The sequence below is a fragment of the Pavona decussata genome, unplaced genomic scaffold, assembly GCF_977016875.1.
Source record: "Pavona decussata unplaced genomic scaffold, jaPavDecu1.1 SCAFFOLD_237, whole genome shotgun sequence".
NCBI classification, from domain to species: domain Eukaryota; kingdom Metazoa; phylum Cnidaria; class Anthozoa; order Scleractinia; family Agariciidae; genus Pavona; species Pavona decussata.
The window spans coordinates 545001-562500 of NW_028145642.1; the positions used below are offsets into that span (position 1 = coordinate 545001).

Genomic DNA, 17500 nt, shown 5'->3' on the forward strand with positions numbered 1-17500 from the left:
ACAGAGAACAGCGTCCATTCGGCAGTGGAAATCATGAGCATGGCATCCAAAACTCCCAGACAGATAAGAAACTCAGAATTGCAAAGCTATCTGACACAGCCAAGTAAAACAGTTACAGTATCACTCAAAGGTAATAAACAAAATAGGCAAGTTACCACCCTCTTGTGAGACGCGACTCTCCTCCTAAGAGACGAGACAGCCTTCTTGCGAGAGCCTCAAGCAACTGTAAGTACGAAGCTTCACCTTTTTGTGAGGTACAATGTAGAATGTGAGTCTTAAAAGCGATGCAAATCCATTTCACGTTTTGATCAAGACAATGTAATTGTCACACAAAAATTAAAACCAATTGTTGGAATTCAAGACATGGGAAAATGCTACGGTATGGTGAACGTTGCTAGCAGATGTTGATTTACTTTTTTACTGATCATTTGAACCAAAAGACAAAATTTCTGCACCGTTGAATGTATAATTTATGTATGGGACTGTGTGCAAAGCACTCCAACCAAAATCCTATTCATTCTATGATTTCTTCCTAAAGCCCTTTCATCTTTTATCGACCAATTCTTTCAAACGAGCCGGAAAATGAGCAATCTAAATTTTACAAATTGTGGCATTCACATGAAAAATCCACATCTATATATTGAAACAATCACATGATATGTGAAAGTATGTACACCACGAAGCGAAGTGTCTCAAAAAATTACAACTTTAAGGTTACCTTTTACCTTCAGGGGTGGTTTCAGTTTAACGGATGTAGCGCCACTCAGTTACATCACAGATACCGCCCTCTAACGCCTTTATGGAAAATTAGCCAATCATTTACTTCCTCAGTTATGCACATACTCGCATCCAGGGTAATCATCTCCTTCACAATTTTGTTGGATATCTACGGTATTTGTTGTACGTCGACTTTGTAATCTGTAATCGTTATGGGAAAAACAAAACGGGGACTGAAGCCAACATCATCTAGCAAAGCTGTTGGGCCGAAGCAGAAGCGGGCAAAATTAAAAGCATAAAGCGCGACGTAATTATCGGGGAGCCACTGCAACCGCGTGTATTGTCTCAGTCAAAGCGAAATTTCTTGCTACTCTTCGAAAAGCCAGCGAATACATCTATTCAAGCGAAATATTGTTGAGAATAGCAAAGTTCCGAGATTGCTTATGGAAAGTTGGTGTGAAAATTCGCTCTTAAATGAGCGCTCCAAGACGTTATACGAGTAATAAAAATCTGCGAGTCAGTGAGCCATGCGAGCCGTGCGAGCCATGCGAGCCGTGCGAGCCATGCGAGTCACGCGAGTCATGTGAGCCACAGTATAAATGTTAAGAATTTTTATTTGTTGTATTTACATTCACATAAGAACAAGAACAAGAGCATCGGAACAAGATGAATAACATCGCAATATTTAATTCTTACGCTGGGACAACGCAAACCATCATATTTCAGTTTTTTGTTACAGTCAACGCAGGCCACGCGTGAACGATATTTTTGAAATTTGAACGGAGTTTTGAAATTTACATGCCAGTTTTGAAAATCGCCAACGAGATTTCAGAGTTCCCGTATAAATTTCCCTAGCTTATTGACGGTATAAAGCTATGAATTTTTCTTTACAATGCAAAATTGAATATTTCAAGAATAACAATTGTTTCCCAAGTATTTTGAATCTTTTTTTTCAGTTAATGCGTCTTTTTCGGAACGATTTCCAGAGAAATGTTCAACATTCCATTCACACATCGGACATTACAAAGAGAAATTCGAATGTTCATTTCATTCTTAGAAATACTGTTCACGCGTGACCTGGGTTGACTGTAATTGACACGCCAGGACTGATTGTCAGTGTCATTCCAATCTTGTAAGGTATGATAAATGAGTACTCAAAGATGAGCGAAGTCAATATTGTCGCACTAAATTCAATTTGAAAAGAAGCAGCGTAACAGAAGCATTTGCCGTCAGCTGGTGGGTCGAATGTTATCTCTAAACCAGCCTCTGCCACTCTAGTGGCGAGTTTTGAAGAAAGACTTGTCTAAGGGAAAGGACAACCACATGCAGCAGTCAGCCAACCGACAGAGTTCTGATAACTGATTCTCGACTAAAGACCAAACCTGTTAAAATGGCGCAATTTACTCACCATTCTTGACGCCAACACACGGAGATCGAAGTGCTGTTCTTTTCTTTTTTTTTTCTTTTTTTTCTTGAATGAAGTTCCACATGGATATCAATGAATGACATGTGTCAATAGATACCTATTCGAGTAGCGGTGCAGCCGTATGTTTTTCTTGGATTTTTTTTTTCTGAAGTCTGGAACCAATAAATTTTTGCGTATTGTTTTTATTTTTTTGCGCATCTTGGGCGATTTTGAATAGGCAAAATTCTCTCCAAAATTACAACAAAAACGGAAAAAAAAAACTACAATGAAAAAAATTCGTCCAAAATTTTCTCACGCGAATGTAAATAAAACAAATAAAAATTCTTCACATTTGCACTGTGGCTCGCATGACTCACATGACTCGCGTGACTCGCATGGCTCGCACGGTGGCTCGCATGGCTCGCAGATTTCGCAGACCCACGTTATACCCCCTTATACCCCGCAAGCAGAGGCCCTTCGATCTTCCTAGTCAGGTCGGGAAGAGGAAGGGACGAAGGAAGATCGAAGGGCCTCTGATTGCAGGGTAAAAACGTTAATGCTGCAAATAGAAAACAAATATCTGTCTGACGCTTAAAAGAAAACGTTTAAACGGAACCGTTTAAAAGAGTTGACTAACACAGTAAGTCTTTGCCAAAACACTACAAGCAAACGGCCAACACGAGAAAAGATCAAGACATAAGAATTATTATACCTCCGTGTTATTTTTTAATTGTTTTTTTGTTTTGTTTCCTCTTGCCTAGACTTGTAAGTTTTACGCAAACCAAAACAAGATTCAGTGATCTGATAACGTTCAGTCACAAATAAAATTAAAAAGGCAGCTCATGAAGTGCGATTCATGGATTCGCGAATTGCATGAAGCACGTTTCCATAATTATTCGCTTGGCTGGACGATTTTAAGACCTTTACCTACTTTAAAGTGCAGCTTAAAGCTATTGTGTTCTTTTATCTTAGTTTCCTACTCAAACAAACGCAAATTCTTCCACTTAAGACAGGATATTCGAAATGCGGCAACGTGAGGGATTCAAGACTATAGAAAGACCGTTCGTACAATTATTGCAACGGATGGTTACATAAGCAGCAATAAGCTGTCAATCAGAGTAAAATTTAACTTCCGGTGGAAATCGCCTACGTCCCGGTTTCTCGGCAAATACTCACTCATTTTCCAAAATTCTTTTTTTGTTCGTAAGAACTTACTGGAAAGTTCATTTTTATCTAAAAAATGAAAATCCCAAAATTTTCTCTCAGAACGTACACAGTAACTTTAAGTAAAATTAGTTCGAGTTAGCTGATAGTAAATGACTTGACCTCTGACTCTACCTCCCACGCAGACGTCCTTAGGGGTTCGTCATGCGTTTTCTCCCCAAGGACGTCTGCGTGGGAGGCTAACTCTAAACAAGTCCATGCTATACATCAGGGAGTCCAAACAACAATCACGAAGACTATGTTACAAACTACACAGAACTCAGCAAAATAATAAGACCTTAAACATGGCTATCAGTCTGACAGGTGCCACAATCCAAGCAAGTACAGCCTGAACCGATGTGAACTTCTGACATAGTTTCTATCAAATTTGACACTGGTGGATAGTCAAGGGCAACTCCAGTGAAATTACAGCAACTATGGGAACAACAACAACAACAACCAGGGTCTTATGCTAGCGCTAGCAACAAGTTTATTTCCTTTACGTTTTGGTTCAAGTTGTTGTTGACATACCTTAGTTTACGACTGGAGTGGTTCTTGCAGCAGGAAGGAGATTGGACGGTTAAGTGAACACATGGGATTGCACTTCAAGAAAACTGTTTTAAATTTCTGCGGACGTGAGTAGCATCTGCTTTTTTTGTATTTATTTGGGTTACATGTATTTTCATTCACACGAATTTGTCAGAAAATTCAGGAGCAAACATTTTCTTCAGTTCAAATCCGAAAAAAACATGTATGTTCAGATAGCACAGGGGACTTCTGCCAAAGACAACACAACACTCAGGATAATGTACAATTAGCTGCGTAAGCTAAACATCCCGACACTTAAATAAAGTTATTTATGCTTATGCTTATGAACAGCATTTACACTATCAACTGTTCCGCTCGATCAGCAAAAATTTTGTGTGGATGGTAGGCTTATCAAAGGCGTGTGTATTCCTATGTACAAAGCTTCTAAGTAAAATTGATTTTCTAGATAAGTCAGGGCAGATGGATACAACGCTGTAGAAATATCGGTGCTTTGGCACTATGAGTTATAGTTCTGTGTTTTGAAAACACAGAACAAAAGTTCCAATAAGGAGGATGGAAAGCTTTAGTTGCTAGTTCTTATATTTTTGTGAGTTTTTTCTGGTACTGGTTCCCATTATGTTGCTCAGATGTAATCCATGGATCATGCATGATAACTCACACTGATCGCACAATTGTAATATCCTGATGAGATGATATATCATCTGATAAGTTTCAAGAAAGAGGCCAGACACCTTGCAAAGACTAAGTTAACATCACAAGTGGAAAAGAATCAACCATTAGAGCAACAAGAATTAATGACGAAGGGATAATTTAAAGGGATGCATTAAAAGTGAAACTGCTCGAACAGGTTAAGCACACCAAAAGAACTAGGCCATAAACACCCAGTGTAGCCGCAAAAAATACTGGCGAACGCTACGTCAAAATTTTATTCAATTACCAAAGACACTCAGTAAACTGGTTCTAGAACAGTAAATAAAAAAAATAAGCATTAACATAAATTACAAGTGAAACGAAAATAATACAAGACGCATAAAAACGACGATACATACCTTATCGGTGATATCTTCTAATAAAAATAATCTAAATGGCAGTGACTTGACAGAATGATTGTAACTTAACGGTAGATATGCGCTACCCCAAAACATGCAACCGAAAGAAGAGAAAAAAATAAAATAACATGTGCTATATACTCCAAGTATGCATAATTGGGCGCCACAAGTGTTAAGTGGCCCCTATGAGACTAACGGGAAAAATAAAACAAAAACAGAAAATTAACTACAACGAAAGTGACAAAACTTGGCTGCTAATTAGAACTTAGAACATTCTGTAACACCCAGTTACAGGGATACTTTCATCATCTTTAGCAGGTACAACAGAGCACACCAAACAAAATGTTAAAGGAACACCTGTCTGGCAACCAAACTGCAGGCTATGGCCATTCCTGCCAAACTACGCAGACCTTCAACTTTTGATGGGCATTACAATGACTTCGTGAAATGAACACTTGACCATTTATTTTTTTATCCTAAGCTTTTAACGACATCCTCTACGTATTATACATTGTCATCACTTGATTTACTTATGAGCGAACACCGAGCAGGAGTGTGAGTTATGCCATGCTGTCCAGGACTGCTAAACACTCAGGCTAACCACTGTTATAAAAAACTGGATTATTTTATATTGTAATTCCAGGGCTTTGATTGGCTTAGCGGCCATGGCATACATGTATGGGCCATTATACCATGCCCGAGAATAGCGCAGATTAAATGGTCTTCTGTTTTTTTGTTTTGTTTTTGTTGTTGTTGTTTTTTTTTTTGCAAAGCAAATTCAGCAAGATTTACCAATATTTCTGGATTGTTTTTAATAAAAACAATTATTCCACTCTCGCGCTTGTTGGATATGGGATGCGCACTTTGTTGGCTATGTATCATCTCATATCCACTGGAGCTGGTGGAATAATTGTGTCACAAGGACTATTTCCCCGTAGTATTTAAAAGGAATTCAATATCGTATAAATCAAAAAGTATTTTCAGTTTAGTGTTTTAGGAAATTGATAATCTTAAATGTGAATTACTCGCCGAAATCAATGTTTATTCAGTTGCGCTCCTGAGGTGTTTTGGAATATTAGATCGAGCACAACTCGTTAGCGTAGAGCAAAACTTCCGATCGTTATTGCGTTATGAACGAAAGCTGTTTTAATACAGGTTCTTAGATTTTCCGTTCTAGCGACCTTTCGGTAAACATCCAGGAAATAGTAATAATTGCACAGTGCCAGCAATATCCTTTAGCGTTATCAGCTGTCTTATTTCCAGTTTAAATATCCTTTCTAAGGCTAGATTTTTAATAACGACGTGTTTAGCTATTTGCTCTACTGTAAAACTAATTTTAGTTGAAAGGCTTACCGAAATTAATTAGTATTCTCAGAACATATAAAAGAAGGTCGTACGTTGTACAACTTTGAATTACCAGCTGACAAATTACCAGAATGAATTACCACAGAACGAGTTACCCAACACGCTGTAGTGTACCTGAGAAGATCTACGATTAAACAAGTTGAGTTCCAGTTTTGTGAAGATTCATTTTCTGCTTCGCCTCCGCGGACGAGAAACAACGACCTAGTACCTCGGCATCAGTAACAAGTGCCACGCTGCAACTCAAGTGCTCTCCGAAGCTTTTCCCCAACGTTTATCCTTCCGACAACGCCCGAGTTGTATCGTTTACCTCCGCGCATCGCCCGCGCATAAAAATCACATGCCACGCCAGAAACGTTTTGTTAATTATACCACAGTCTAACTGCAAAATATTAACCAGTTCAGTTCAGTATAAACCAGTAATAATTAAGAACCCAGCTATGTTTCTTCACTGTTTCTACTACTCAATACTAAAAGGTACTCATACTATGTCATGTGAGCTACATGCTTATGCTACTAAAACTTGACTGTGGAACTTACCTGGCTACACTGTAAATGTAAACTAAAGGGACAAATTTACAACATACTGAAAAAAGTTGTAATGCTGATTAATATTAAAATGTACACAGCTGTGAATTGTTAAGTACCAACCCTCCTAAGATAGCCAAGTATGGTTTATCAGGCTTCTCCATTGCTTTTGAGAAGTAGACCAATTCCTTCTCCATCAGAAATCCTGCAGTCTTCAGAGGAAGATTAACCCCAACCATGGAGCTATATAAAAAAAATGACAGATGTCCTTTCAACTATCTTGATATCCACCATGCACAAATTATCTGTTACCGAGTTTAGACCATGAAATGACAAACGGAGAAAAATTAACACGTAAGAAAATGCAAAGAAGCCCAGGCCTGCAAATCTTGTGATAGTAAGGAACATGGTTAATTCCCAATTCATGAAATGAACATGTTCAGTGAAAACAATGCCAGTAATATGAAACTGACTTAAGTGTTCTCATAACAAGAGCCCATCACAGTTAGTTATGCATGGAACCTTATCTGCAGTTGTCCAAAGCAAGCCTGAAAACAATTCATGCAGAAAAGGGAAATAGAACCCATGACCTCTGCAATACTGGTGCAGTGATCTAACAGTCACTAATCTTTGAAGTCAGTTGGCAGCTGAAACATTCTTGTAAGCTATTAATAAAAGCTGCTCCTTTCACACAAGAGACACTCTGCAGCATTTAAAGGAATCAAATAAAGGCATAGGTAAACTTTACATTACCTGTGTGCTCGATGAGCAGTGCCAAATGCATCATTGACATAAATATCTCCCAGCTTTGCCAGTGATTCACAGAACTTGTTTACTGCCTCTTTACTTGCTTTAATCTGACATACACACAAGAACTGAGCATCAATTTAGTACTGACAGTTATGATACCGATAAACCCAAAAGGTCCATTTAAATGATATATAGCAATTTTACTGACTTTAGCTGGCACAGTATACTTCCATATTTAAGATGTTCTGACATTGTTATGCACATTTCCTTCATAAAACACTTCAAGAAGGGTGTGACACAAGTACTGCAAGATTTTGACGTTGCAAGCCAGTTACTCCAAATTAACTCAACACCCCTCTCCCTCCAACTCAATGCATTCCGAAATTCAGAAAAAATAAGCGCTGGACCCCAGTTCCTAGATCTAAGCAACAACAATAAACTTCCCTATGGTTGGAGCTTGTACGGTCTGAAATCTTGATGGAGAATAACTTTTTAGGGATAAGTGGGAAAAAAATTAATCCAGCTTAGTGAGGTTTTTTAAACTCATTACTCAAATTTAACTAAGAAAAGTACACATCTATATATTAATTTGATAACTGAAAGAATCAAAAACTGACACAATTGACACACCAGACATCTTGCCACCCTCTAAATTATTACTTTTCTTATACTAAGGAAAATTAGCTGCCTGACCCTGCTAGTGCCGGTGGTTATTCCAGGCAGCCAGCAATCTAACTTAAATGTAGTTACTCTCTCGATAAAAAAACAAACAAACACTAGCTGTAACCAAGGCAAACATAGAAATAAATTTTTGTTGATGTTGTTTGGCCATGTTGTGGTTCAAAATTTTATTTATTTTTTTCCTTTTTTAATAAACCAGGTTTATTAATTTGTCTATTTTTTTTAAACCAGTTTCAATTTTTTAAATTGGTTTACTTTTTAAGTTATAATGTAAGTTCTGTTCTTTGAGTGCACCTAACAGGTCAACTATTCATCAAGGAAAGGTTTCATACTAATTCAATTTTGTTATTCATTGATTTACATGTAGGCTTACAGCACTTTTACACTGTAGCAATTATTAGGCCCAAATACTCATCTTACCATTTAGACTCAAATACTGACCATCGTAATAAATAGGCCTATAAACACTGAATGTTGTTATTACTTGGGCTTGAGCACTGAGCTTATAGTATTTAGTGGGCAAGTACAAAATGTGGACCCCCCCATTAGGACTCATCTGGACCCCTATTTGGACCCTCTGTTCTACATAGAAAATGGGTGAAAATGAAGTATAAAAAAATTGACAGTGAGAGTTTTTTATTTTTATTTTGGCCAACTGCGTTTTACAAACTAAAAGAAATCCTGTCCAAAATGTAAGTAGAAATAGTAATAAGCCGAAACATGTACCTCACATCCAGATAATATAATTTATTTGACTATTAATTTTTTTAATGACAGCTGACCACAGATTGCCAGATTCTCGGTCAGACGTGGAAAAGTGGGAAAAACGCTTCTCCCCAGCCCCCATGCGGTTTTCATGCCAGTTTTCTTGATCCTGCTTTCCCTATGCTAGTTGCTCTTGACTACTGCTTGGTGAAATGGTGGCAAGTGAGGTAAGTGTTTTTAATCTGCTCCTCACTAGTACTTCTAAAGGCCAACTTGACACTCATCAAGGTTCAGTCTTAAAAGTAATTTTTTATGCATTGAGGGAGAATTAAAATTTGCATCATAAGCCGCAGCTGTCACGCTTTACCTAACTTGTACTTAAATAATATGCATTACAATATGTTTATTAAGTTTGGACACTGTACAATTACTCTAATAGAGAACCACGCGAGCTATGTTGTAGATCAGAATGAATCAAATCCTTTTAATCAATCCCCTCGAAGGTTACATTGCGTCACTAGTGAATGATTAACACCACATCTCCCTTTCTAAGTATTTTTACTAAATAATTAATATTATTATTGCAAAAGAAAGTAAAAAATGATCTCGAACATTTCGAAAGAAGACTAGCAAAAAATAATGAACACAATGTTTCTCAGTTTGTCTCTATCCGGTGATATTGGACCTGACTACAAGTCAAGTCTTTGGGGTGGCTTCATTAGTCGTCGCGAATGCGTACGCATGGCAGAGTCATCTGGTATAACGGCTGGTTCTGGCGCAGCTGGTCTATCCTCCTGGAGGAACAGCTTGTCGTCACCGGTCGACGGCTTGCTGTCGCTGCTCAACGACTCGTCAGCATATGGTTAAAGAGTGGACCGGTTCCTCCTCAAGATACTGCCAGAAGCTTCTACCAGGTCAGATTGCGGCTTGTTAGCCTGCGCACGGTTCTTGACTGTAGCTGGTCTGTTTTCATCATGAATCCATACACACTCGCCTGGCTGGACAAGAACAAATTCCTTGACTCTGTGTCGCAAACCGCAGTTCTGTTTCTGTTTTATCTTCCGTTCACTCTCCTCCTGTCTCTATTCCTCTATTCCTGGCCAGCTGGGTTGAAGGGCTGTTGGATACAAGGTAGTATACATTTTATCTGCCGGCCAAACAGTAACTCGGAAGGTGCTTTCCACCTTGCAGCGGTGTGGATCGACAGGCCAGAAGAGCTTTGGCAGGGTTCTCTTCCTTCTGTAGCAGGTTCTTCACAGTTTGTACCACTCTTTCTGCTTCCCCGTTAGACTGTGCGTAGAGGGGGCTGCTTGTGACATGTTTGAACTCCCAGTCTCTAGCGAATTTGGAGAATTCTGCCGAGTCCTACTGGGGGCCATTATCCAAGCGCACGATTTCTGGTATCCTGTGTCGAGCAAAGACCGATTGGAGGGCTCCAATTGTTTCCATGGAGCTGAGTGAGGCTAGGTAGCCGACTTCAATGAACTTTGAGAAATAGTCCACCACAATCAGATAGGGCCGCTTTTCGACATAGCAAATATCCGTGCTGATCATTTGCCACAGCCTATCCAGAACTGCACTTGGGATCAAGGGTTCCTTGGTATTTGGCCCCCGTCCATACACTTGCGGCATTGCTTGACAAAATCCTCAATTTGCCAACTAAGACCTGGCCACCATACTGATCGCTTTGCCCTCTCGCAACATTTCGTGACACCTTGATGACTTTCGTGGATGCAGTCTAAGATCTCCAGCCTTATGAATGTGGGAATGAGGATTCTGTCCGCCTTAAGAAGCAAGCCGTGGATGGCTGAACGTTCATCCTTGACTTGCCAGTAGGGTTGAAGTGCATCTGGAACTCTGGGTCGTTCTGGCCAGCCTTCACCGCATTACTCCTTTAGCGCCTGGCAGACCTCTTCTTCCTCTTTTTTTCTCTAATTCACTCAAGCTGTGTGTCAGAAGCTGGGAGGGAGTTAAATATGTGATGAACATATAGGTTAATTTCTTTTTCCAGTCTTCGATCATTCTCTTTGGTTTCCTCGACTATGGGTGTTCTGGAGAGTGCGTCAGCCATGCTGAGGTGTTTGCCTGGGACATGGGAGACACTGAAGTCAAACCTCAGCAGTCGCATACAAAGCCGCTGGATTCTGGGCGACATCTCCTCTAAATTCTTTGAACCAAGGATAGGAACTAGCAGCTTGTGGTCTATCTCCACATGGAACTTTTTTCCAATTAGATAGTCGACCAACCGCATGGAAGCCCAAGTGGTTGCTAGGGCCTCCTTTTCGATCTGGGCGTATCTCCTTTTCGTTGGAGTGAGAGCGCGAGATATGCACACTATTGGCTTCCACTTCCCATTAGCTTGTCTTTGGGTCAGGACGGCACCCAGACCGTAAAATGATGCATTGGCAGACAACATAGTTTCGAGGGAAGGATCGAAAATTGCAAGTGCTAGCGCGGAACTCAGCTTCTCTTTGATGCTTTCAAAGGCACTACGTTGCTGGGGCCCCAGATCCAGGCATTCTTCTTGCTGAGACGTTTACGTAGTGGGTGGGTGAGTTCAGCCAGGTTTGGGATGTACTTTCCTGACTGGTTGACCATTCCCAGAAATCTTCTGACCTGGTGTATATCGGTCAGTTCAGCTAGGTACTTCACTACAGACATCTTGCTTGGGTCGGCACAAATTCCGTCTTTTCCCACCAGTTGGTCCAGAAATTGAACAGTCTCCCTTAAGAATTCACATTTCTTGATGTTAAGCGTGACATTTGCTCCTTGGAGCTAACTAGGACCGCCTCTAGCCTTTCGTCATGCTCTGCTTGATTTGCCCCGTACACAATGATGTCGTCCATCTGACATTCGACCCCAGGTAGGCCGTCCAGGATTCTTTGCATGCTCTGTTGGAAATGTTCTGGGACGGAAGAAATTCCAAATGGTAGACGCGTATAGCAGTACCGGCCGCATGGAGTGATAAACGTGGTTAGCAGCTTTGACCTCTCTTTCAACTTTTGTTGCCAGAACCCACTGTTGGCATCCAGCTTGGATATCACTTTCGCACCGGCCAGCTTTCCCAGGGTTTGCTCTGTTGTGGGCATCGGATGATTCTCGCGAAGTACAGCTTTGTTCATCTGAATGAAGTCACCGCATATGCGGACATTTCCATTTGACTTTGGGACTACTACAGGTGTACGATGGGTGAACACCACTCCGTAGGCCCATCTACCTTTTCGATCACTTTCATTGTTTTCATACGGTCCAGCTCTCCCTTGACTTTTGGCAGCAAGGGGATTGTTACACGTCTTGGTGTGGTCTGGTTGAAGGGCTCATACGATGACGTAATTTTGATCTCATATTCTCCGACCATGCAAAGCAGGCCACTGAAGAGCTTTGGAAAGCGTTCCTTAATTCCTTCTGCTGGCAGACAGAGTCACGGCTGCAACCTTCGCAATGGTTTCTTATGCTAAGCAGGCGGATCTACTGAGGAGCGGGATCTCCAAGTTCTCGACGACGTAAACATCTCCCTTTGAGTTCAAGATTCGTTTCTAGTACCCCCAGACACAACATTGGGCTTTTGCACGAGCCAAATAGTTTCTTGCGTGACCTTTCAAGCTTGATTTGCCTGAAAAAACGCGTGTAGATTGACCCACTGATAACTGTCATGTCGGCTCCGCTGTCTAGCTTGAACTAAATTTTTTGTGCCATAAACGTCAATCTCTTCTTTCCAAGGTTTTCCGGCCGCGTTTCCAATCTCTCCGAGGAAGAATCCGTCATCGTCCCGTTCTTCTTGCTCATCAGAATCGTCAGTGGCAATCACGCCAACTTCCTTTGGAGCCGACAAGCAACCTTTGGGCCACAGAATGCGGCTACAAATGCCTTTTTAGCACCATGTCAAGTACTAAAGTATCCTTTAATGGCAAATGGAAAACTCATAACCCTGGTAAATGTTTAGGCCCCAAATGAAGATGATCCAGATTTCTTTAAGGTGACTCGACCCAGTTATTTTTTGGTGGTACCACCCTACTTTGAGGCTCTCTGGTATCTCCACCTTTACTTTTATCGTAAGTGTAACACATAGAATGTATAACATATAGATCAATCCACAATATAGCAAAAAAAATTTGGCGATCAGAGTTTTCTATTGTTTCGAGTCTGTCATGATACAGCATTCTTGTTCAGCACGCGTGCAATGACCACGCTTGCCTGACTTCCGAATGCACTTATTGGACATTGAATGCATGCTGAACAAGAATGCTGTATCATGACAGACTCGAAACAATAGAAAACTCTCAAAGCACAAACTCAGCCAAAATGCTAAAAATCTTCAATGTTTACTCAAGTTTGGGCTTATAGAAGATGTCACAGTTTTCCAATGATCATGGAATTCAGAATCCGGGTAGTTAGTAAATTAATTGTGGCCCTGAAAAAATTTAAAGGAAATAAAAATACAAATTTTTAAGAAAATGCTTTTTTGTGAGAAGGACTCTGAAATGCGTCAACAAATAGCTAAAACTATAATTTCTATATGTTTGTATTGCTCGAAATCGCGCGCATTCACAAGGCCCTAAAGCTTTTTGCTGATTTGCAAGGACCCATCTGTTATAAAGATCCCCAAAATAAAGGAATAAATCTCATAGCTTATTAGATATAATAGTGTAAAGTATGCTTACCATTTTTACATAAATTATGACCTAAATTTGGAAAGCGCTAAATTTCTTGAATTGGGTCTATGCGATTTTGTTGAAACTTTGTTCAGCGCAAGGCACTAATGAGCACTATGTGTAGCCGAGAGATTCTCACGAAAAAAAGCCGGCAACAGCAGAATTTCGACTCAGACCTCAAAGGGGCGTGGCACTATAACCATGTGACATTTACTCCGATCGCCAAACTTTTTTGGCTATATTGTAGATTAATCTATATGTTATCCATTCTGTGTGTTACACTTACAATAAAAGTAAAGGTAGGGATGCCAGAGAGCTTCAAAGTAGGGTGGTACCGCCAAAAAATAACTGGGTCGAGTCACCTTAACTGTTGCTGAACACATTAAAGACTTTCAAAAGGACGAAGTAGTAATTGGAGGTGATTTTAATCTTGTTTTAAATGTAGAGAAAGACAAGAAAGGCAGCCTTCCCAGAACGTATAACAATGCAAGAAAAAAGGAAGTGCGAGATTGCCGAACAATTTGATCTTGCTGACACTTGGAGACTTTTGAATCCAGATACTAGCAGGTACACTTGGTGCCGAAAGCAACCAGAGGTTCATTGCAGACTAGATTTTTTTCCTGGTATCCCAAAGCTTCTATATTGACATGATCAAACTAACTATCGAGCAGACAAAGGAAGAATATACAGACGATAATTCAGTTAACCCTTCTCTTCTTTGGGAAATGATCAAAATGAAAGTTCGAGAGAAATCCGTCAGTTACGCGATTGGGAAAAAAAGCAAAGAGAAGGAACATATTTTAGAAGAAAAAATTGCAACACTTGAAAAAGAATTAGACTTGCCAACGATCACGACACAGTACAAAAATATTTTAATAGAAAAATTGGAATTTTACAGAAAAGAATTAGAAGAATTTGTAAGGTGACGCACACAAGGGGCGATTCTAAGATGCAAAGCAAGATGGTGTAATGAAGGTGAAAAAAATTCAAAGTACTTTCGTAATCTTGAACAAACTTAACACTATTAGTCAACTCCAAATCAACAAGAACGAATTTGTCACCTTTGATACTGGAATCCTAGAAGAACGTGAAACCTTCTATAAAAACCTTTATACATCTCAAGGAAACACAATACATCCAGATAGAGAATTCTTTCAACTCGAGAATGACACACTTCTTGATTACCACGAAGCCGCGAGCTGTGAAGGTTTTTTTTAAATAAAGAGGAATGCCTAGAAGCCTTAAACGATGTGGATTCAGAAAACACACCCCGGACTGACGGTTTGCCAGCCAAGTTTTATTAATAAAACCTTTTGGGACGGGTTAGCTTCTAGTTTGATTAGTGCCCTTAACTACGCTTACGATCAGGGGACTCTTATGGTATCACAGAGACGAGGCATCGTTAAACTTATACCAGGACGCTGATCCACGCTTTATTAAAAACTGGCGCCCTTTAACTCTGTTGAACTGTGACCTTAAGATAGCTACGAAAGCCATTGCTAATCGAATAAAGAAGGCTATTCCAAACTTTATTAATAATGATCAGACGGGCTTCCTAAAGGGTAGATTTATTGGTTGCAGCAGAACAACACATCCCTGGGTTGTTACCTTTTATTGATTTCGAAAAAGCTTTTGACTCACTCAAGTGGTCATTTGTCAATCGTACACTTGAATATTTTTGGTTCGGCCCCTCTTTGACAACTTGGATTCAAACGTTTTATAACAACATTGAAAGCTGCGTTTGAAGCAATGGATGGTCAAGTAAATTCTTTAAGTTACAAAGAGGTGTTCGGCAAGGCTGCCCTTTTTCGCACTACCTATTCATACTTGCAGTTGAAGTCATAGGGAAAGCTATCAGAGCTAATACTAACATAAAAGGAATCACCGTGAATAATACAGAAATAAAATTAAGCCAATACGCGGACGACACAACCCTGATCCTTAAAGGTAACCAAGACTCCTTATCCACTGCCCTTGATACAATAATTGTATTATTAAGATTTTCAGTAAATCTTCTGATCTCAAACTTAATGAGAACAAAATTGAAGCACTCTGGATCGGGTCAATGGAGGGTAAGAAAGAAAAACTCTCCCCCAAAAAGAATTTTTAATGGCCTGAGAATAAAGTCAAAGTCCTTGGAGTATGGATTTCTACTGACCCAGCTGTCACTTTAAAAATGAATTATACAGAAAAGGTGGACAAGATAAGAAATATTCTGAGCTGTTGGGAATACCGACGTTTAACTTTAATTGGCAAAATTCAGGTTATCAAGAGCCTACTCTTATCTCAACTCACCTTTAGCGACAAACCAGAATTTTATTAATGAGATAAATGACATTTTTTATGGATTTCTTTGGAACAACAAGGGTGACAAGTGTTTTTAATCTGCTCCTCACTAGTACTTTTAAAGGCCAATTTGACACTCATCAAGGTTCAGTCTTAAAAGTAATTTTTTATGCATTGAGGGAGAATTAAAATTTGCATCACAAGCCGCAGCTGTCACGCTTTACATAACTTGTATTTAAATAATATGCATTACAATATGTTTATCAAGTTTGGACACTGTACAATTACTCTAATAGAGAACCACGCGAGTTATGTTGTAGATCAGAATGAATCAAATCCTTTTAATCAATCCCCTCGAAGGTTACATTGCGTCACCAGTAAATGATTAACACCACATCTCCCTTTCTAAGTAATTTTACTAAATAATTAATATTATTATTGCAAAAGAAAATAAAAAATGAACTCGAACATTTCGAAAGAAGACTAGCAAAAAATAATGAGCACAATGTTTCTCAGTTTGTCTCTATCCGGTGATATTGGACCTGACTACAAGTCAAGTCTTTGGGGTGGCTTCATTAGTCGTCCCGAATGCGTGCGCATGACAGAGTCATCCGGTATAACGGCTGGTTCTGGCGCAGCTGGTCTATCCTTCTGGAGGAACAGCTTGTGGTCACTGGTCGACGGCTTGTTGTCGCTGCTCAACGACTCGTCAGCATATGGTTAAAGAGTGGACCAGTTCCTCCTCAAGATACTGCTGGAAGCTTCTACCAGGTCAGATTGCGGCTTGTTAGCCTGTGCACGGTTCTTGACTGTAGCTGGTCTGTTTTCATCATGAATCCATACACGCTCGCCTGGCTGGACAGGAACCAATTCCTTGACTCTGTGTCGCAAACTGTAGTTCTGTTTCTGTTTTATCTTCCATTCACTCTCCTCCTGTCTCCATTCCTCTATTCCCGGCCAGCTGGGTTGAAGGGCTGCTGGGATACAAGGTAGTGTACATTTTATCTGCTGGCCAAACAGTAACTCAGAAGGTGTCTTTCCACCTTACAGTGGTGTCGATCGACAGGCCAGAAGAGCTTTGGCAGGGTTCTCTTCCTTCTGTAGCAGGTTCTTCGCAGTTTGTACCATTCTTTCTGCTTCCCGGGCGTTAGACTGTGCGTAGAGGGGGCTGCTCGTGACATGTTTGAACTCCCAGTCTCTAGCGAATTTGGAGAATTCTGCCGAGTCCTACTGGGGTCCATTATCCAAGCGTACGATTTCTGGTATCCTGTGTCGAGCAAAGACGGATTTGAGGGTTCCAATTGTTTCCAACAAGGGTGACAAGACTAAACGAACCGTGTTGATAAATAAGTACGAGAATGGCGGTCTAAAAATGGTTGACTTATCTTCTTTTAACAAATCACTAAAAATTACTTGGATTAGAAAGTATCTGGATACTACGAACCACGGAAAATGGAAAGAAATTGTCTTCCTTGAACTTGAAAAACATGGCGGCAGCCTTATCTTTAAGGGCAATTTAAACAAGACTGATTCCCTTAAGACTTTTTCAGTACAAAACAACTTCACAAAAGAACTGCTATAAATTTGGTCTGAGGTCAATTTTGAAGGTTTTA

At 40.0% G+C, this 17500-nt stretch overlaps 1 protein-coding gene, 1 long non-coding RNA gene and 1 pseudogene across 2 annotated transcripts in view; 1 reads left to right on the plus strand and 2 right to left on the minus strand.

Moving 5' to 3' along the window:
- LOC146457757 (phosphoglycerate kinase-like) overlaps positions 1-17500 on the minus strand; it is a 76866-nt gene that overhangs the window by 35589 nt on the left and 23777 nt on the right. Inside the window, exons 6-7 of the mRNA XM_085091475.1 lie at positions 7567-7670; positions 6937-7056 (exon numbers count right to left, since the gene is read on the minus strand). Coding sequence (XP_084947601.1) covers positions 6937-7056; positions 7567-7670 — 224 coding nt within the window. The remainder of the gene's footprint in view (positions 1-6936; positions 7057-7566; positions 7671-17500) is intronic.
- LOC146457759 (uncharacterized) overlaps positions 1474-17500 on the plus strand; it is a 21495-nt gene continuing 5468 nt past the window's right edge. The window contains exon 1 of the long non-coding RNA XR_014858373.1: positions 1474-2316. This is a non-coding gene — a long non-coding RNA (uncharacterized LOC146457759). The remainder of the gene's footprint in view (positions 2317-17500) is intronic.
- The window catches only part of LOC146457760 (uncharacterized), a 16303-nt pseudogene continuing 8240 nt past the window's right edge, over positions 9438-17500 (minus strand).